The sequence below is a fragment of the Choloepus didactylus genome, chromosome 4, assembly GCF_015220235.1.
Source record: "Choloepus didactylus isolate mChoDid1 chromosome 4, mChoDid1.pri, whole genome shotgun sequence".
Lineage (NCBI taxonomy): Eukaryota > Metazoa > Chordata > Mammalia > Pilosa > Megalonychidae > Choloepus > Choloepus didactylus.
Genome location: NC_051310.1, coordinates 150,816,467 through 150,838,283, shown reverse-complemented (window position 1 = coordinate 150,838,283; position 21,817 = coordinate 150,816,467). Strand labels below are relative to the sequence as shown.

At 38.3% G+C, this 21,817-nt stretch overlaps 1 protein-coding gene and 1 pseudogene across 1 annotated transcript; both read left to right on the top strand.

Annotated features, from left to right (window-relative positions):
• Positions 1-265: 265 nt before the first annotated feature.
• Positions 266-1,201, top strand: LOC119533441 (olfactory receptor 4K1-like). The gene has a single exon (XM_037835480.1). It carries the CDS (start codon positions 266-268, stop codon positions 1,199-1,201), a length of 936 nt encoding a protein of 311 aa, XP_037691408.1.
• A 4,494-nt stretch (positions 1,202-5,695) lies between these two features.
• On the top strand, positions 5,696-20,798 carry LOC119532874 (annotated as a pseudogene).
• Positions 20,799-21,817: the final 1,019 nt, after the last annotated feature.

Sequence of the window (21,817 nt, the reverse complement as noted above, 5' to 3'; positions counted from 1 at the left end):
TTATATTATTGCTTTTTAATATGTGTATCTTATCTTTATAATTATAATCAGAGCCATAGCCAATCCTCTTTGTTTCATACTTCTTCCACTTCACATTTCAGTTTTAGGTGCTAAATATTAGTCAACTGCTTATTTATCTAAATTTCATTAAATTGACTCAGTTGAAAGTTTATCATATGTCTTTTGTAACCTAGATATATTATACTGCCAGTAATTTTGATATTTCCCTATTTTACTTTTATTTAGGTGACTGTAGATTGCCTACATGGCTCGTACAAATGAATCAGTGGTACGTGAGTTTGTGTTGCTGGGCCTCACTAGTTCTTATGAACTGCAGCTTTTCTTCTTTGTGATCTTCTCTATCATGTATGTGGCATCTGTGCTGGGCAACATCATGATTATTGCTATCATTTCCTCTGACTCCCATTTGAACTCTCCCATGAACTTCCTGCTCAGAAACCTTTCCTTCATCGACATCTGCCAGTCCAACTTTGCCACCCCCAAGATGCTTGTGGACTTCTTTGTTGAGCACAAAACAATCTCCTTTGAGGGGTGCATAACCCAGATATTCCTTCTTCACAGTTTTGTTGGGAGTGAGATGATGTTGCTTGTAGCTATGGCATATGACAGATTTATAGCCATACGTAAGCCCCTGCACTATAGCACCATTATGAATCAGAGACTCTGTATGATTTTTGTGTTTATTTCCTGGGCTGTGGGTATTCTTCATTCTGTGAGTCACTTGGCTTTTATTGTGGCTCTGCCATTCTGTGGCCCCAATGAGGTAGACAGCTTCTTTTGTGACCTTCCGCTGGTCATAGAGCTGACTTGCATAGATAGGTATGAAATGGAAATCATGACACTAATTAACAGTGGCCTGATTTCACTGAGCTGTTTTCTGGCTTTAATTATATCTTATACCATCATTTTGATCACTGTTCGGCACCGGTCCTCCAGTGGCTCATCCAAGGCACTTCTCACATTAACTGCCCACATCACAGTGGTGATTCTTTTCTTTGGGCCTTGCATTTACTTCTATATATGGCCTTTTAGTAGATTTTCTGTGGATAAGTTCCTTTCTGTGTTCTACATTGTGTGTACACCCTTGTTGAACCCCATCATCTATTCCCTGAGGAATGAAGATGTTAAGTCAGCTATGAGAAAATTAAGAAAACATTATGTGAACTCCTGGAAAAACTAGGGAACTGCCATGAGGGAGCATGATCCTACATGGAAATGAAAACTTTCAGTGAATCACAGCATTATGCTAATGATTTCTACTATCGACAGGGGTTATTTAGTTATAAAGTTATTATTTTGCTCTAAATGCAAGGGACTTGCTCCTGGTTTATTATTTAAAAGAATTTTAACTAACAGTTCATTCTTTATACTTCTAAATTACAAAATCTTGAAATTATTTAGTCATACTTTTAAATACTTTATACAGAACATAGATTCTAGAGTGCATAAAATGTTATTAGTATTACTAAAATTGTGGTTCCCTTCAATTTAGCACATAGAATCTTTACATGTTGCAATCAACATGTACAGGCAAATTAAGATTCTGATGCCTTTGTTCCACTTATTCATAGCAGTATTCCATATATTGACATAGTAGAAAAATCATATTTTACCACATCAATTTCACCTCATTGATGTACACTTATTAGCTTATCTTTTCATTGTGTATTGAATATTTTGGTTGTTTATAATTTTCCTTACATACCATGAATAACACACAAATATTCCTGTAAAATTTCTGTGTTTTTTTTTGGATTATTTGGTATCCATTTCTACTCATTACAAGACTTTTTCTAGATAAATGGTGCCATCAGTAATACATTATAAAAATAGGATAATTTGGTTACAATGAATTCCATAACATTCCCAGAAAATTACAAATGTCTTCAAAATTATTTGCAAACCTGGTGGGTGTTGAATATTTTAATACAAATCAAAATAATTCCACATGTATCTAAAAATGAGAACTTCACAGTGGCAAAAATTATTGGTGATTGAGGACCAAATTTGTAATATATTCTTTCATAATTTTTGAAAACAGAAGAAAGAAGGTAAAATTCATGTACATCTAATATAAAAATTGAGTCCATTAAATATTGTTTCATTTCCTATCCATAATTTTCATGTGTACTTTCCAGCTCTCATTGATTTATGAAAAAGTTCTTGTAACTGAAAGATTAAATGTATTCAAAAAATTGAAAGAAATATTGCTTGACACAAAATAGAATGTCTGCAATTGTCATCAGTCTGGATTCAGTATTTTAATTGTACAATAAGACAAATCAGTGGCTTTGTGCATATATTTTAACTCTGTAGCTGCATCCTAGTTTAAGCTAAATTTTAGATATAAACACACAGTATTATTGAACCATCATATTTTTTAGCTAATATTTCTAAGAACTTCAGATTTTTACACAGTGTCATTTGTACAATGTCAAACATGAATAATAATCTTTTAACTTGGAATATCTTTTATATATTTTTATACAGTGCCAAAAAACATTGCCGATGTACAATAAACAGATCACTCATGACATTGTTGGTGGTGTTGTTTTTCCTTTTGACTCTGCCCTGATTGTGAAAATGGAAAGGCTTGAATCATACCCTTGAAAAAGCAGGTCATTTGACTGCTCTGATCCTCAGTATTCTAATACATAAAATGGGATTGTTAATAATAGCCATTTCACAGGAAAGATGTGAGTCAAGAGAATATAATGGAAATAAAAACATTTTATGAATACTTAAACATTAAAGAAATAGCATTATTGTTATTACTTTTGAACAGATACTTTTGTAGGCACCAAGGTAGGGGAATGAAGTTCAGGGAATAAGTAATAGTAGACTGGATTTCAAAAACTGAGTGCATATAAATTAGTAGTGGGACATTGGACTCAAAATGACAAGAGACATAAGATTACAGGGAGTTTTAAAGAGATAAACACAAACTAAAATCTGTTTGGCATGATAGCTATTGTAGTGCTAACTTTTGCAAATAAAATAATCACCCAACATGGATTTTATCTTCATTAATGAAGAAGAAGAAGAAGAGGAATTGAAAGAAGAGGAAGAAGGAGAAGAAGAAGAAATAGCAGCAGTCAGTGGAAGATGAGCAGAAGGAGGAGAAGAGCCTTGCCAAAGCCACTGTCAAACAGGTTGACTGTGGCCATACCAAAGACTTGTCCACCCCAGGAAGAGCAACATCAGAGACTTAGCAATGCTGGTGGGGAAAGAAGAGAGCCTGAGCATAATAGACTCCAGTAAAATAATCTAACCACTCACTAAACCAATAAGCAAATAATAGTAACAAGCCCTGAAGGAGACAAGAGATGGGGGTGGGGGAACCAGTACACAGTGTTGTTACAATATATTATCTAAAATATTCAATTTCCAACAAAAAGTTATAAGACATGAAAAGAAACAGAAAAGTATGACTCATACACTAGGGAAAAAAGCAGACAACAAAAACTGCCTCTGTTGTTACCAGATGTCAGATTTAATAAAGCCTTCAAAGTAGAAAGTGTAAATTTGTTCAAAGAACAGAACAAATCATGATTAAAGAAGTAACAAAAAGTATGATAACATCAGATCAAATAGAGAATATCATAAAGAGAGAAAAATTATTTATAAGTACCAAAATAAAATTATGGAGTTGAAAATTACAATTGATGAAATGAAAAATTCACCAGACAGACTCATCAGTAGGTTTGAGCTGGTAGAAGAAAGAATTAGTGAACTTGAAGACAGATTGATAGAGATGAGGCAGTCCTAAGAACAGAGAACAAAGAATGGGTAAAATGAACAAAGCATTAGAGATATCAAAGATACAAAGGGCACTAATAAGCCCACTAACATGTATGTGACAATGTGATAGGAGTGCCAGAAGGAGAAGAGAAAGAGAGAAAGGAGCAGAAGAGCTATTCAAAGAAGTAAAGGATGAAAACTTGAATTTTCTTACATTAGACTTTAGTTTACATACAGCTTTTCAGGAGCACATGCATAAAAATAAAATGATTGGAAATGGAGCAAAGAGAAAAAATAGAGCAAAAGATGTGGAGGGGGTGAGGAGGTGAGGACAGTGATGCAATTATCTCTTTTAAGAAGTTTGGGTATAAATGAGGAGGAATTTAGTTTATAGTTGGAGAAGAAAAGTTAAGAACTCAGTGTTCTTAAAATGAAGAAAGTGTATGAACCCAGTTTGGGTAGTGTGATTGATACCATTTCTATGACATTCTCAAAAGACAAATTATTTTGACAAATGAAAAAGTAATCACCTCACAGCCACTTATTCATGCATTCACTGAACCAATATATTATTGGAGCACCTACCATTTAGTAGTTTCTTTACCAAGAAACATGGATTCAATAGTGATCCAGAAAGACTGTTTTTTCCCATGTGAAGTTCACAGTCTTGAGGTGAAAAGGGGGGAGGAAGGAACAAACACAAGTAAACAAACAAATATAAAAACAAATGAAAATTGTGATGATCGTTGTGAAGGAAAAAATGTCTTGATATAAAAAAAAATAGGAGCAAATGGAGAGGGAAATGTGCTCAGGAAAACTTCTCTGTCCAATGACCCTTCAGCTAATCCTGAAAGATAAGGACATATCCATGTGAAGAACCAGAAGAAGAAATATTCAGGTAGAGGAAAAAGAAAGTGAAAATCCTTGATGGGAAAAAGTGTGGTCTATTCCAGGAACTGAAAGCAGGAGCTTAGTGAGTGAGCCAAAGGATGACAAGAGATGAATTTGCAGGGTAAAATGTGAAATTGGAAATTATAAGGACTTGGTAGGGCAATTAAATTTTATTCCAAGGGCAGTGTGAAGATACTTGCCATATAAAAGGTGAGTGACATGTTCTTAATTCTCTAAGGTCTATCTGATCACTCTTGGAGGAATTGATTGGAGAAAGTCAATGGGAGAGGTAGGAGACCATTAGAAGGATTTGACATATTTAAGGAAAAAGATAAGGAATGTTTGGACAGGGTGGATGCATTTTGGAGATAGGTACAGCTGGACTTGCTGATGGATTGGATATGAGGTGAAGGGTAAGAGAAAGAAAATAACAAAGTTTCTGGCTGAAACCAGTGGGTCAAGGAAAATGCCATTACCTGGGATGAGGCAGACTAAAGGAGGAATAGATTTGGAAACAGAAGAATCAAAATGTCAGTGAAACATTAAAGAGAAGATGTTGAGATGGAATTTGGTCTATCAGTTAGCAGCTCAGAGAAGCCTTGGCTCCTCTATTAGGCTCATTAAATTTCCTGGGTACTCTTTCTGTGTGTCAACATAACCATTTTTTCTGTCATCCTCTCTTCTTTATAGACCTTCTCAGCCCTGCTGTAGTCTCATGGGATATCTTTCCACAATAGCCAAAAGCAAGATATGTGAAGTCTAAGCAACTTCACCTACTTATGCTCAACCAAGCTTTCTTTCTGATTCTGTTGTATGGTCAAGTATTAAGCAGTGAAAATTAAAATGTGATATGATTTTTTTTTAGAATATTATCTAGGGTGGAATTTTACACACTTCTTTATCATAAATATCACTATGAAAAGGAAGAAGTAAAGAAGAGTTCCAATTTTGTTAGGTCTACTGCTAGGTTTATATTTCTTCTAATCTGATTTCCTTCAGGCTAATGCTTACTGGCATGGTTTAGACAAATGGAAAAAGGAACATGGAGAGAGACAGATTACTAAATGAGAGTAAATATAGATGTTGCAAGACTCCGAGTCACTACTTTTCCTCTTGTGACATTTGTCATCACTTGCAGTTGCAGACCAACAATTTAAAAGTCCTCAACATCATGATTTTGGGAAAGGTGACCAAAATTGCATTAACAACTCCCACAGCAAGATGACTGCACTTCATAAAGGAAATTCTTTATTTGGTTCTTGCAATTCATAGGATTGGTTTTCTGGGATTTTGAGGGGTGTGATTTATTTAAATATTTGTTTTGTGAGTAGTTGGACTCAATTTTTTTTGTTTTCTTGTTTGTTTTTGTTTTTGAATTGGGTTTTGGAGGATTCTCTTTTCCAAGCTGTTCTCTCCTGGGATTTTTCATAAATGCCATGTGGATTTTACTCACATCAAGCAAAATATTTAAAATGGATGTTATCTTCAGTGTTAAAGGAATTCTGGACTAAAATTATTACCAGAGTTAACATGACCTTGGTGCTTAAACTTGGAAATTGTGTGTGAGTTTCTAAAAACTGCAACAAAATGTCAAGCTGTCTCTAGTTATTGTCCCCGCCAGCACGAGGGATTGATTGAGCCACCAAGAAAAAGGTGAGCCTGTTGATATTTTAGTCCAGAAATAGGTACGATGATGTTAGAAAATACATGGGACACAAAATTGTCAATTTAATGAGTAGGTGGATTTTCTCAGTTAAGAGATACGTTCTCAGTTATTAAGTCTTTCTTAATTAAAAGACTATAGTGAAGTATGTGTTTACACATACAAACTTCCACACTAGCAGTGTGGCCTTGTGAAGGTGACTTTACAACTAAGACTTAGATTCTTTTACTGTAAAGTTAAGATAATAATACTTCCTTTGTAACATTTTAAAGATAAATGAGATAATACATGAAGTGTTTAGCACAGGCTTTGCTTAATATTGACTAAGAAAATACTGGCCATTATAATTACAAGTAACAGAACCTTTTCCTTCCAGCATTTTGCAAATATTGAATGATGTAATTTCACCTTTTTTACCCTTGAGGACTTTCATAGCTTTTATTCTTTTACATTCTTTTGCATCAGAGTGATATATATATATGTATATATGTATATATATATATATATATATATATATATATATATGCAATGATTAATCACACATGAATGTAAGGCAACTAAAGTCCTTCATATCCAAAAGCCTTTACCCGGATTGATTAATTATGCAGAGAAAAAGAGTGAATTTCCTCATATAAATATAGTTACCTTCATTGCCAAATCTTCCTTCTTTTCCATATCTTTTATTGATTCTTTTCTTGTCTCACATCTCCGTCACCAGCAGGAAGAACTTTGCATTATTGTTTGTTGATCTATTTTGAACAACCTAGAGTTTGACCCAAAGAAAATCTGCTACAACTTACCCTCCCGATTTGTTAATTTCACTTCTCTCTTTTGCTTGCCTGGAATGCATTCTACAGTGCTCCTAGTTGAAACTCCTAACTGAGTCAAATGAATTTCCAAGTCTGGAAACTACTACATACGAATACCACTTTATTCTTTAACTGAAAGACTGGTTCGTGTTCAGTGTTATCTTTGGCTTAGGTAGAGACATGAAGTTATTTTCCAAATGTGTCCAACTCAGGTCACTAACTATCCATTTACCTCTGTATTTGAAATCTGACGTGGATTTCATTATGAAACATCAAAGAACGCTCTCCTCTCTCACACATTGAAAACTTCTAGGGCCAAAATTCTGGCTCTGGTTTAATCTCACTTTCCTTCTTTTACAGATAAGAGTGAAAGAACTCTCAAGACTGAAGTAATTACAGGTGAGCACAGAGTGAATTGTAAGCAATCCTATTACTCAGCTTCTCTTTAGACTCTTACTTCATTTTTGTCTGATTTCTACCTCATTATTCCAACAAATTATAAGTTTATTATAGAAAAAAATGATTTCATTTAGTATTATTTCTTTTTAATATTATTTTTGGTCTTTTAAGATCTCCCAGATTATGAATCTAAATTAGAAGCATATATTTTTCCAATTTGATTGACTTTAGCTGGGTGGTGGTCAAACTTTATTACGTTATTTTCATTTTAAATAGTATGCTAACACAACAAAAATTTATATAGCCCTTTATTGTTTTCAAAGCTTGTTCAACTATATGCTAACACAGATAAGGAGTCAAAAGATCAGAAAGTCATGATGAATTTCACAAGGACATAAATACCATCAAGTTTGGTCACTGTTATATCCCCAGGCCTGCAAAGTGCTTGGCAGAAAGTCATAATAGGTGCTCAGAAAGTTGAATGAATGAATGAATGATTGAATGAATGAAAAACAGTATCATAAAAAGTAGTGAAGCCAAGAATTAAACGCAGCTCTTCTGATCTCAAATTACATACTGTACATCATAGCATGCTGTGAAAATTTTCAATTATTGTCTTTTTGTGAGACTGGCAAATCACACAACTTTGAATAAGGATGATGATTTGTCCTTAATAAGGAAAATATACCTTTGAATTGTTTTAGAGAAATTCTGCCTGTAGTTGTCCAGCTGAACAAAGTCAATTCAATGGAGAATAATTAGAGACAAAGTAGAATAGCTTAGAATAGAAAACTTGGGGTTTAACTACAAAGTTATAACTACAGTATAGAAAAGCATAAGATTCTATGAGGACTTACCATAAAAAGTAATGAACAATTTTTTTGTTTTTTAGTATCTTCAATATTTAAAAATTATGACATGAATAAATAATACATCTCAACTAATTGTCATGAAATGTCATTACAAACACATAGAGGGATCCTCTCAGCTTGGGAGAGCTGGCCGTAGAACTTCATTTTAAAGGGCTCTTCATGGAAATTGTAGATCATTAAACTTTATTTTAAATTATCAAAGTAAAACCATGCATTTTTATGGAAATACAGAATGTTCACAGCAATTGTATATGCATATTTCATTCCAGAAAATAAAATGGTTAGTTCTCTCTGAGTCCTTATTTAAAGACTAAGTTTATAGTTTCCTAACATTATAAACACATTTAAGCCCACGACGCAGAATAATGTTCAGAATAGCCAATTATGCATCTATCAAGGCTGTAATAAAAATTAAAGCTAGATTTCTATTCATTTAATCTCTGATAACCTCCAAATTTTCCAGATATTTTCCAAGAGAACATTTATTTCACATAAATAAGCTACAGGGCTACTGCACTTGCTTGATATTCCCTTTGTCTGCAACAGATTTCCTCATGCTTGCTCTTCATTTTCCTCAGTTTTTGTTAAAATATACCTGCTTAGTGAAGCTTTTAATGACCACCCAGGTATAGTCTGTACCCTTTTGCTCTGCGTTATTTTTTCCATCTTACTACTAACAAAATATGTATATTTACTTATTTATATGTTAATTCCCTCCAACAGCCCACTTGTCTTCCTTAGGCTGTAAGCTACATGAGAGTGGGGAAGTTTTCCACTTTTGTTTATTGATTTGTCTCTAGAGTCTATAATAGTGCTGGGTACAGCATAGGTGTTCCATTATCTGTAGGATGAATTAGTTACATCAGAGATCATTTTCAATAGGCTTTGGAAAACACTTTTGCTATTATGACTCTATTAACAAAGAGGTTATAAAAACCTCAGCAAAGATAAATAGTTCAAATATAAATTCAATTAGAAAATATATGACGTTAATTAAAATTGCATACAGTTTCATCTTTGAAGACTAGGTAGCTGGACAGATCGAACAGTATTATATACAACTGCTGTTAAAGGGAAATCATATTGAGAAAGGTAGAAAGTGCAACTGTGAAACTATAAGAACCATTTTTTTTTAATTAAAAAGAATGTATATTTCCAAGGTTCTAGGAAGCTATTTCTTTCACTGATATCCTTCCTAACTCTTTAATGTAAAATCTATATTGTTTTAATAAAGAAAAAATGAGAGCAATCTCTTGCTCATGCTAGCTTAACTTGTTTCAAATTAATTTCTTTCTATTATTATCACTGCAGGTATATTAAATATATTGTGTGATGGTTAGGTTCATGTGTCAACTTGGCCAGGTGATAGTACCCAGCTGTCTGGTCAAGCAAGCACTGGCCTAACAATTGCTGTGAGGACATTTGTGGCTGGTTAAGAAACCAACAGGCTGGTTTATTAAATCATCAGTCAATTGACTGCAGCTGTGACTGATGACTCACCAAAAGGCATGTCATCCACAATGAGACAATGCAATTGGATGAATTTAATCCAGTTAATCAGTTGAAGACTTATAAGCGAGACAGACAGAGGACCTTCACTTCTTCTTCGGCTGCCCAGCAAAGCATTTCCTGAGGAGTTCATCGAATTTGCCAGTTCATTTCCTGAGGAGTTCATCGGACACCTTCCTTGGAGTTGACAGTTTGCTGACTGCTCTACAGAATTTGGACTTGTGCATACCCACAGTTGCATGAGTCACTTTTATAAATTTTATAGTCATAGATACCTCTCATTGATTCTGTTTCCCTAGAGAACCCTAACTAGTACATATGGCCACATCCCCACTCCTTCATCATATCTTTTACTAAAGTAACTATGCTGATTTCCATGGCTTTTCACTTGGCCTACATTTCCTCTCCCTCCAAGATTTTGTAGAAGTCTCTAGAATCATTTTCTACTATTCACAATATGAATGTATAAGTACAGAATGTGTGACTTTCAAAATACTATGGAGAATTTGCACAATTCTGCAAAAAATTTTTAGAATATGATGGCAAATATTACTTTCTCTCAAGTTCTTTCCTCTTTCTAGGTTGTCTTATTTTTTAAATAGATAAACGTATTCTCTCTCATATATTTTTTCTATTATCTATCTATCTATCTATCTATCTATCTATCTATCATCTATCCATCTATCTATCATCTATCCAGTTTGAGAAGACATAAACCCCAAAGTAAAGAATAATTCATCCTGGGAAAGGGGAATATTTGTTAAAAAAAAAAAAAATCAGGGGACACAGCAGGGCAGGGGGACTTGCTTTTAACCTATTGCATCAATCCATGTTGATGGTGGCAGCAAGGGAGGAAATAAAGGAAGAGACCAACAGTGAGAGATAAATGAGACGGAATCCACAAGGCTTGGTGACTGTGTGGCTGTGAAAGAAAAGAATCTAGAATGAACTCTCAGCTTTCTGGTTTGTGTAACAGAATGCATGTAATATTCTTCAAACAGGTAATAGAGGAAAGGATGCCGTGTTAAAGAAAAAAAGAATAACTCATAATTATTCAAATAATCACAGAGAAATATCTATTTCTTAACAATAATGTGAATAAACACCACCTTACAACCTCACAATAATATTTTTATAGTTTTTGTAATTGTAGCATCTGTTTCATTTGCATGAAAGATGAAGGGCTTATCCTTATCCATTTCAATTATTTTTCTTCCCTCTAGATAACTTCAGCAGTCCAGATTCAGTTAATGGATGGAGAAATAAGTCAGTAGTTACTGAATTCATTTTGTTGGGATTGTCTAGCTCTCAGGAGCTCCAGCTGTTCCTTCTCTTTATCTTGCCTTTGTTTTGTGGAGCTGCTGTGCCGAGAAACATCCTTATCATCCTCACAGTAATTACTGACTCTCACTTGCTTTCCCCAGTGTACTTTCTCCTTAGTAATCTCTCCTTCATTGATGTGTGCCAGGCTACATTTGAGACTCCCCAGATCATTTCAGACTTCCTCAATGAACACAAGACCATCACCTTCCAGGGATGCATGTCACAAATCTTCTTCTTGCATGTCTTTGGTGATACTGAGATGGTGCTTCTTGTTGTCAACGCCTATGACAGATACATTGCTATTTGCAAACCTCTGCACTATACGACCATCATGAGTCTAAGGGTGTGCACCATTCTGGTGGGGGTGTCCTGGGCCATTGGCCTTGTACACTCAGGCAGCCACCTGGCATTCACAGTTGATCTGCCTTTTTGTGGACCCAACAAAGCAGACAATTTTTTTGTGACCTCCCTCAAGTGATCAAGCTTGCCTGCTTAGACACCTATGTTTTGGAGATCCTGGTGCTCACCAACAGTGGCCTGCTCTCACTTATCTGTTTCCTTCTTCTGCTCATTTCTTACACTATCATCCTTGCTACTGTCCATCGCCAAGCCTCTGGTGGGATGTCCAAGGCACTCTCCACCCTGTGTGCTCACAGCACTGTTGTGGTTCTGTTCTTTGGCCCATTGATTTTCATATATATTTGGCCCTTTGAGAGCTTCCCAATTGATAAATTTATCTCTGTGTTTTTACTGTCTTCACTCCTCTCCTTAACCCCATCATTTACACACTGAGGAATAAAGATGTGAAGGAAGATATGAAGAAGCTAAGGAACCAACATATGGAATCCAAGCAGTTCTTTTAAACAACTGTGAAGAAGTAACACAAATCTTTACTTCTCAGTCTTTTGTGGAGATGATGTATGATTGTTACCAATGTGTTTCTATCACAATTAGTCTTTTGCTATGAGAAGACTTGAAACTGGTTATCTAAATTTCATAACTACCATGCAGAATCTCATGTTATGAATACCAATTCTTATGTTCTCTGACTTGCCTTATCTTCCCTGAAAATAGCAAATACATATATTAAAACTCCTATGTAGTCTTATATAGGCATTATTTTAAAAATATCTCTTGTAGCATTTTTAAATGAGCTCCACATTAAAGCAGAGTTACTAACTCATATGACCCAACTGGAGAAACAGAGAAACATTTAGCATTATTTGAATTAAAAACAGAATCTGTGTTACCATGTTAGACTGTATGAAGCCTTTAAGAATTAATACTCCTCTGCTTTTATCACTTACAGCTCATAAGCTCATAATTATTCTAGCTAATAACTTGGGTCTCATAAATAACTGAAAAAATTCTACATTCAGAAATAAGACATTATGTTGTATAAAACTGCACATTTATTACATTTATCATTTGTGCTGAATTTTAAAGACAGAGTACACTTGCAGCAATTAAGGGGCTGAGTTTTGCTGTTCTGGCTTTGAAACAAAGAACAATACATCTGAAAATATAACTAAATCCTTAGTAAAATTACAACAGAACTCTTAAGTCCTCTAGGAGAAATGTCATAGCACTTATATGCAAATTCTTTTTATACTTTATAATAAATCTCCCATTAGTTGAACATCACTAAAATACATCTGAATACTTTTTGTCTGCTTAATTTTGCTTGCGAGGGCAAATTTTAAAATAGTTACAAAAGCACATATGTTAGTAATCAGAACATACATTCCATTTTACTTGTTTCTCAAATGTTAAGTGAAACTTCAGAAGCATCTCTCACCAAATCATGGGAAGAATAAGAGAAGGAGGGCAAGCACATGATTGATTGATTCCCTTTTCAGCCACAGAATCTATCATTGTCATCACTGGATGACTCAGTTAATGCAGAGTGGAATTGATTCTGTTTGTGCCACTTTCAATTCAAATATATAGTTTTTGAAATGAAGATGTGATTGTGTGTTTTGTTTTTACTGCTTAGAATATAAGTTCCTAAGGCAAATATTGATCTATTTTTTTATTACACTTGTCAATGTTCCAAAAGTTTAACATGCAAGTACATCCAGTAAGTGCCATAAGGGTGATATAATACATAAAACATTGATTTTCAGGTAGGTTAAATTGTCTTTTCATGCAAATGCAGCATTTGGAGTTATGGGTTAGAAATCCAATGGAAAATTAGATTGCCCTTCTCTGATTCTCAGAATTTCATGTGGTTCATTGAGTCCAATAGGACTTGGATTTTGTTTTCACATTTAGGTATCCATATGTAAGATTACTTACTTGGATGATACTTTAATATACTGTCATTGATTAAAAATGGGCTGTACAAATATCACTGTACTATGCAATGATGGGTTTTAAAAAAAGAGGAAAAAGTCATGGTCCCTTATTACAAAAGCTTTCAGATTAATCAGCTGAGAAATAAACGAGTTCATAAATAATTAGGTAATAGAGGCAAGTGAAGGGTATCATATTTATTATTAAACATATATGTTGAGTTAATCTTATTGTGGTAAAATTCAGTCTGTTCAACTCAATGCAACTCAATGCATTTCAGCATTTTTTTTCCTTTCTTAATTTATGCCAGACACTATGAATTCATAAAAAAGAATAAGGAAGATTCCTGGCTTTGTGGAAGTTACTTCATATCACGGAGGCAGGGAATCACGTTGATTTTGAATGAAGAGGGGTTTCCTCTGTATAAGGGTTCCAGAAAGGTATTGCCAGGAGAGAACACTTCTATAGCAACCACCAGGAAACCTCATAACTTGACATTTACTGAATGAATTTGCCACAGTTCAAATGTTAGCCCACAAAATCACAGACTCAGAAACCCCAAGTTGTTGATAATCACAAGAAACCTGAAAAGGAAACATGTCAAATTACATTGAAAATTATAATTGTCAAGCAAAACAAACAATCATAATGTTGTGATGGGAACATAAGCCATATTATTAATACATGGTTTTGGTAAATCTATGTGAAATTAAAAGTTTTGGCTACATAATTGGTGTTACGGTGCTCGTGAGTTAAAGTACGAGACAGCCAAACACAATTTAAAGAGCCTTTATTAGCTGGCCAGCGACTGCTCAGCTTGACCCCCTCCGCACAGGGAATTTAGTGAGCAGCAGGGACCTGTGGGCGCTGGTGCCTCATATAGACAGAAGCCGTATCCTAGAAATGCAAGCAAGCTATTCTAACAGAAGCAGAGTTGGCAGTTAGCTCTTGATCACAAAAAACAATTTCACAAAGAGTTTTACTTGGACCTGGAGCAGTTACAAAGAGTTTCACTTGGACCTGGAGTAGTTATTGGTTATTAAAAGGGTTACAAAGAGTTTTACTTGGACCTGGAGCAGTTATTGTTAAAAGGGTTATGCTTGGCTGATGCGTGCAACTGCAGCTTCACCTCCTCTAAACGGTAAAGTTTTGCTTCCTTTAACTGGTACAGGTACAGTCTTACTCCCCCCTCCTCATGGCCTAATGCTGTTTACACAACACTGTTGCTTTGCAGAAGTTTTAGGATTAAGGGAAAGGGGTCCCACTTCATTCCCCACTGGTTTTTAGGGAGAATTAAATCATTGTTTCTTCTGAGGGGAGGTGTTGATATTGAGACTGCAAAACCATGAGTTTACTAAGGATTTTAAAGTTTTGGTTTTCTGTGACAAGTGCTGCGGTTTTTACTGCGGCTGCTCCAGCTACTTTAAGCCCAAGGGGTACTGGCATTAATACTGGTCCTCCTTGCTTGACTCATTGGAGGCTAGTTAGCCCGAGGTGCTTTTTACCTCTCTTGCCAGAGTAGCACAGAGGCACAAGAATTAGCGTAAGGAGAAGTAGATAGGGGGAATTGAGGGGAATGGAAACATGTTTTTTGTTCTTGAAAGTTACCTAAAGTTCTGATACATATAGGCACAATTTTCACGTTTTTTTTCCCCAATCACTGGGAATTCTTTTAAAACTGCTGTGGTTTAAAAGTAACAGGGTTACAGCTTTTAATTGCACAATTTTTAGTAGGAGCTTTTGGCCTTTTATTCCCTGTGACTCTTAACAGAAGGTTTACATTTTTTTATGGGGCTATAGTTTTACAGCCCTAACTGTAACAGAAACAATTATTTTTTCCCCCACATGCTGCTGAGGTACTTTCTTGTGGACAGATATAGTGCTGACTATCCCACAGTCCCTGTTCCAAGTTTAGGTTCCTACAGCCAAAGCCTTGCAATTCTGCACGTTCCCCACCTAGGTACGTATTGACCACTTTTTGGTAAGTTCCAGTTTATTTTAAAGAGTCAGCCGTAGGGGTCCCTGTTCTTGCGGCATCACATTTTAGGTGGTGGGTGCGGATGGTGCAGTGGTTGTTTCTGGAGTTGTAGTGCAAGGCCTGTAAGGACTTGAGAAGTTTAGAGTTAGACAGGGAAGTGAGCTGCTCTTCTCCTAACTTGGGGAGGAGTGGGGGTGGACTGCCAAACATGGCTTTATATTGAGTAATACCTTTTACATAAGGGGTGCAACTAGCTTTGAGTAAGGTAAATGGAAGGAGACTTACCCTGTTTTTGCCAGTCTCTAGTCCAAGTTTGGTGAGGGTTTCTTTAAGTGTCCAATTTATTTTTTTTACCTGCCCTGAGCTTTGCGGTCTGTAAATGCAGTGTAGCTTTCATTCAATTTTTAATGCTCTCGCCAAATTTTGAGTAATTTGGGCTATAAAAGCCGGACCATTGTCAGACCCCATTGCTATCAGTAGGCCAAACCGAGGGATAATTTTGGCTAATACTGTCTTAGCTACTACCTGAGCTGACTTTGACCGAGTTGGGTAGGTTTTAACCCATTCTGAGAAGGTGTTCACCAGCACAAGTAAGTACTTATATTTCCCTGGTCCAGGAGGCAGTTCCATGAAGTTTATTTCCCATTGCTCTCCTGGGATTTGACCTCTTAGGTGGTGACCAGGGGCAGCAGGGGTACTTACATGACTTGAGTTTTCTTGAGCGCAGATGTGACATTTTTTGCTTACCTTCTTTGCTACGTGAAAAAGCTTAGGTATGTAAAAGTCAGTTCTTAGCAGTTTAGCTAATTTTGTCCTTTCCAAGTGTGTACTTTGATGTGTTTGGAAAATTAAGTCTTTTCCCAGTACTTTTGGTAGGAGGATTCTGGAGTAGCCGAATATTAGACTTTGAATAAGTTGGGGTAGCTTTTAGTACTCGGGGCAGTAGGAGGGGCAAAACTTGAAGAGGCTTCACTGGTTTTAGGGCTGCTTTTTTGGCCGTCTGGTTGGTGAAAGCATTTTCCTTTGCTTTGGGCATATTTTTTTTTTTCTAGAGGTTAGGAGACCACGTTCCTGGTAGATGGCTCCATGCACGTGTGCTGCGGCAAACGCATACCGGCTGTCTGTGTAGACAGTTAGGCCAGCCTGCCGCAACCAGATTGAGGCACTTTAAAAGATAGGCTACGACCCATCTTCATGGCCCCAAGTGCTGTGTTAACACTCCTTTTGCTGCCCTTTGTGCCTCGGCTACATGCAGCTGGAATGGCTTTTTGAGATTTGGGAGTGCTAAGGCTGGGGCCTGAGTGAGTGCCTTTTTTAGAGTCTGAAAGTCTCCCTCCTCCTTACAGAACACGCATTGGTTTTGGCCTAGAGGGGGCCCTCTTCGTCCTCCTTTCCCACTGGACAGTCTATTACCTCCTCCCGACTCTTCTTTGAATTTTTGGTTTCTTCCTTGGTTTTTATTTCGCGTCTGGTCTTTACTTATGGCAAGTAGGACCTTTGCCATTTTTGTTTAAGTTTTTGGAACTTTCCTTATTATTGAAGACTCGTTGAGCAACCCCCACCAACTCGCTTAGTACTTTTCCCTTAAAGCCTTTTAACTTTTGTAACTTTTTCCTTATATCTGGGGCTGACTGGGTGACAAAAGCAATATTAATTGCTCGCCTGTTTTCTGGCGCCTCTAGATCTATAGGGGTGTATAATTGGTAAACCTCCTGGAGGCATTTTAGAAAAGCGGCAGGGGACTCTGGTCCTCTGAATTACCTTAGTTACTTTGGACATATTTGTAGGCCTCCATGCTGCTGCACGGGGAGCCCCCATTAGAGTCTGGCAGTACTGTTTGAGAGCCTCCTTACCTTGATTAGTGCTAGAGTCCCACCGGGGTCAGGTGAAGGGAAAAACAGCCTTGAGGTGGTCTACCTTCATGGTTGGCAGACCGTCTGGCCCCACGACTAGTTTCCGTTCTTGGGCACAGGTTTTCTCTCTCTTCTGATGTGAAAAGGGTTTGCAGAAGTTGCTGACAGTTGTCCCATGTGAGCTGATGGGTAAAGAAAATGGACTCTAACAAAGAGATTCGTTTTGGGGGGTTTGACCCTCAGCTGGAGCAGGGTTGGATGGAGAGACCAGAAACTAAATTCTGGGTCCCTCCTTGAGGAGGGGGTTAGCAGCAGGGACCGCTGCCCAGCCCGGTGAGGTAGAGCAGCTGGGCCCCAGCATTAGGGGCCTGAACAAATAAAGGACTGAGTCTCTTCCCGAGGGGCATGGCACCTCAGGCCTGGCTTCAGGTGGGCCGCGGTGCCGGGAGTTCGAAGGGGGGCACATGTAAAATACAGTAAGAACACTGGCTTAGAGTCTCATTTAATGAACTTTTGTGATAATTCTTCACTGGAAGGAGAGTACTTTTTTTATAAAGTAGATGGCAACTTAACATTTTAGTGTATTTTACATTCACTTTGTTAAACAAAAGCCTTTAAACAGGTCACAAAACACTGCAACAACACATTTACTTCCTAATAAAACAAACCTTTTTAATAACGTTGAAGTAAAATGGTTTTATTTTTGCATTAAATGACATGCCATAAACTTTTGCAATATAAAACTACTTTAAAAATGAATATTAAAAGATATCTACAAACTTCAGAGTGGGAACAAGGGGTCCTCCTGAACTTAGGGTAGGGGGGGAACCTGAACTATTTCCAGAAAGGGCCTCGCGCTAGGGGCAGAGGGTCCTATGGAATAAGGTGGGGGCCGTGATAAGGGGGTCTATCCTGTGGGGGATCGAGGACTGGGGGCCTTTTGGGTGGCCCTTTAGAATGAGCACATCTTGCTTTTTGGATGGTTTAGGTGTTGAACAATTTTAGTCCCAGGGAGCAGAGTGGCAGCCTGTGCCTCCCTGCCCTCAGGTGGCCTGCCTTGCCCCCTGCCCAGGGAAGTGGCCTCTGGCCCCCAGCAGGGTTCCCATGAGGACATGCAGCACTCATACCACCATGGTGCCTCAGACATAGACAGGTGGGCTCCAGCGGGACAGCTGCCACCTGGTGGGTCAGCTTCAGCACAGCTCAGTCACAGGGAAGAACATGAGGCTTACCATGTCCCATGGGGAGCCTTTGCTCCCACCCCCACCTCTTGGCTGAACGCAGAGAAGCCACTTGTTTTTACTAACCTCCCCTCGCCCTGACCTTGGCTTTTCCATGTGGCTGTTTCTGACGCCCAAATACGCTGTTTAGTGGGGCTCTGGCTGACACTCCCCAACAGTGTTCTGCCATTTCTAGAAAGTACAAAAGGATTCTCTGAAGTCAGAGGCTGCAAGATGAAAAGCAAGTGGTGTTACTAAGAAAACATGAGCCACTTTTTAAGCACCAGGCCAGCAGTTAACACCACCTCCCAGGGGGATGGCATGTCTCCAGGATCTGGGAACACACTGGCTCCTGGACACCCCTGGATGTACAAGCAGACAGATGTCCTGTGACCCATGACAGAACAGAAATACCAAAAACAAAGGATGCTGGGGACCACTCCCTGGCTTGCATACTTGGGGACCCGTCTCTGCTCTCTTCAGTCAGTGTCCAGCTGGTGACTGCTGATCATTGACAAATAATTCACTGGCGGCCCGTTTTACAGGGGAAAGCCTTTGCCCTGGCCAGAGGCAGGTCCTGGCACCTGCTCACCACTTTAGCGCTTGTTTACCAGTGCTCAAACCATGGGGATAGGCTTGCCCACCTGGTCCCACAGCAGGAAGGCAACACCCGAGTCTGTAGCCACACGCCGCTGCCTCCAAAGGGCCTGTTCACCCCCACCCCAGCCCTCCTGGAGCCTGTGGACAGCAATATGCAGAAAAATGATTAAGCCATTTGGGGCGGTCAGTGAAGATGCCGATTCAAGTTTCAATATAGGGAATCTGATCCAAGTGTCCTGCACTCCCGTAAATGACTCTTTGAACCTGAAAGGTAATTAGCAAATTTAGAGTGCCCTTGGGGGTGGGGGCAATTAGAATCTGGAAAGGTTGGCCATTTGAATTTGTAAAGGGTCCGGAGAGTTCCTGGGTTAACAGTGGCTCCCAACCCTGCAGCTTGTTGCCAGATGTCCTGGAAATTTTTCAAGAAACACTGCAATGGAGAGCAAGCGGAAACAGATGGAAACTGACCCATTGCAGGACTGACAGCTGACAAAACAGAAACAGAACAGAACAAAGACACTAACAATAAAACACAAAACAGAGACTAACCAGAACCTGAACCTGAGGCCACCGGCCACCATCGTGGTCCAAGACCAGGTCTCGGACTTATGGCTGCGTCCAGCCTTCCTAAAGACCCTAAAGGGGTACCCCACCAGACCAGATTAGAGATCTCTTACCATTGTGGGCCCATGTCCAGATGGCTCCAGAGGCGGATTTTTGAATTTCGAGGCTTGACCACCTGATTCTCCGCCGGGGCTGAGGGACGTCTCTCAGCGTGTGGCCCCTGGGGGAGGGCTGGTAGTCAGACCTTTGTCTCAACTGATGAGCCTCAGCAAACATTGAGGACATCTCGCTGGGGCCTCCAAATGTTACGGTGCCTGCGAGTTAAAGTACGAGAAAGCCAAACAGAATTTAAAGAGCCTTTATTAGCTGGCCAGCGACTGCTCAGCTTGACCCCCTCTGCACAGGGAATTTAGTGAGCAGCAGGGACCTGTGTGTGCTGGTGCCTTATATAGACAGAAGTCGTATCCTAGAAATGCAAGCAAGCTATTCTAACAGAAGCAGAGTTGGCAGTTAGCTCTTGATCACAAAAAACAATTTCACAGAGTTTTACTTGGACCTGGAGCAGTTACAAAGAGTTTCACTTGGACCTGGAGTAGTTATTGGTTATTAAAAGGGTTACAAAGAGTTTTACTTGGACCTGGAGCAGTTATTGTTAAAAGGGTTATGCTTGGCTGATGCGTGCAACTGCAGCTTCACCTCCTCTAAACGGTAAAGTTTTGCTTCCTTTAACTGGTACAGGTACAGTCTTACTCCCCTCCTCCTCATGGCCTAATGCCGTTTACACAACACTGTTGCTTTGCAGAAGTTTTAGGATTAAGAGAAAGGGGTCCCAATTCATTGGCAAGTGTAAGATCATCAGACTGATAGCCTGACAGGAAATCCCCACCTGAACAATGTTGGGATGAGCTCTGTTATTGGTATTAGTGACATTTTCTCTTATTTTTCCATATGTGCAGGACAGGGTCTAATCTTTCTATCCCTCATCAGGATAAATCAATTCTCACTGACCTTGAAATCAATCTCATTCAGAGCTGAAATTTGTTCTCCTATATGCTTATAGAATTTAAGCTCCAAATGACAACCTTATTCATCATTTCTAATGTCTAAGGTCAAATACTATGAGAAGTAAAATCAAAGGAAAAATATACAAATAGTAATCAAAGTAAAAATATATTCAAGCTAACAGAGACAGCATCAAGTATAACAACATATGCATTATGGGACTCCCAGAATATAAGGAAAGAGAAATAAAGAGGCACAAATAATATTCAAAGAAATAATGGCCACAAATTTCCCAACTTTGATGAAAAGCATTAATCTGCATATCAAAGGAGCTCAATAACTTCAAGTAGGAAAAATAACCTCAAAGAGATCCATATCAAGAAACGTCATACTGGAGAGGGCGGGGCAAGATGGTGGAGTGGTGAGGAGCAGAATTTTGTCTTGCCCCTGGAGCACCTGGCAATTATCCAAGAACTATATGAAACAGTGTTTTCGGGGTCTCCAGTAACCAGTCACACATTGGACACAAGTTTGGAATTGGAGGAAAAGCTGAGATTGCAGTGAACATTGTAAGTTCCCCAGACCAGGGGTCTGGCACCCCTCCACACCCGGACCTCACAGACTGTCTTGCTGCTGGCTCCCTGAAAGGGGGGGAAAAAAACCCCAAAACAGCAATCTTCTGAGAGCAAGAAGAGAGGCTCAACCCAGCCTCAACTGTAGAATTAATTAACAAATTAATTAACTAATTTTGGGAGCTGGGGTGCTAAAGAAGGGCTGGGATCCTAGAAGTGGGGGCATGTAAAAGCAGGCACCCATTCCCAGACTCCAAAAAAGCCATTTTTCCCCTACATTTTGTCCCTTCTGGCTTCTCACTGATCCCTTAACTTTTTGCATTTCAATAGCCCCCAGCAGGGGTGGAACTGAAGCTGTTGGAGAGTAATTATCAGACAATAGCCCAAAGCATATCTTTAAATGCTCTATTCTGACACTGACAAAACTTCCAGGCTGGGGAAAGACTTTTAAAACAGACTTTTTTTTCTTTTTTTTTCTTGTTTTATTTTTCTATTTTCTTTTTTA

Bases quoted from the DNA above. Each gene is read 5' to 3' on its own strand.
- LOC119533441 (XM_037835480.1), top strand. From the start codon at position 266: ATGGCTCGTACAAATGAATCAGTGGTACGTGAGTTTGTGTTGCTGGGC.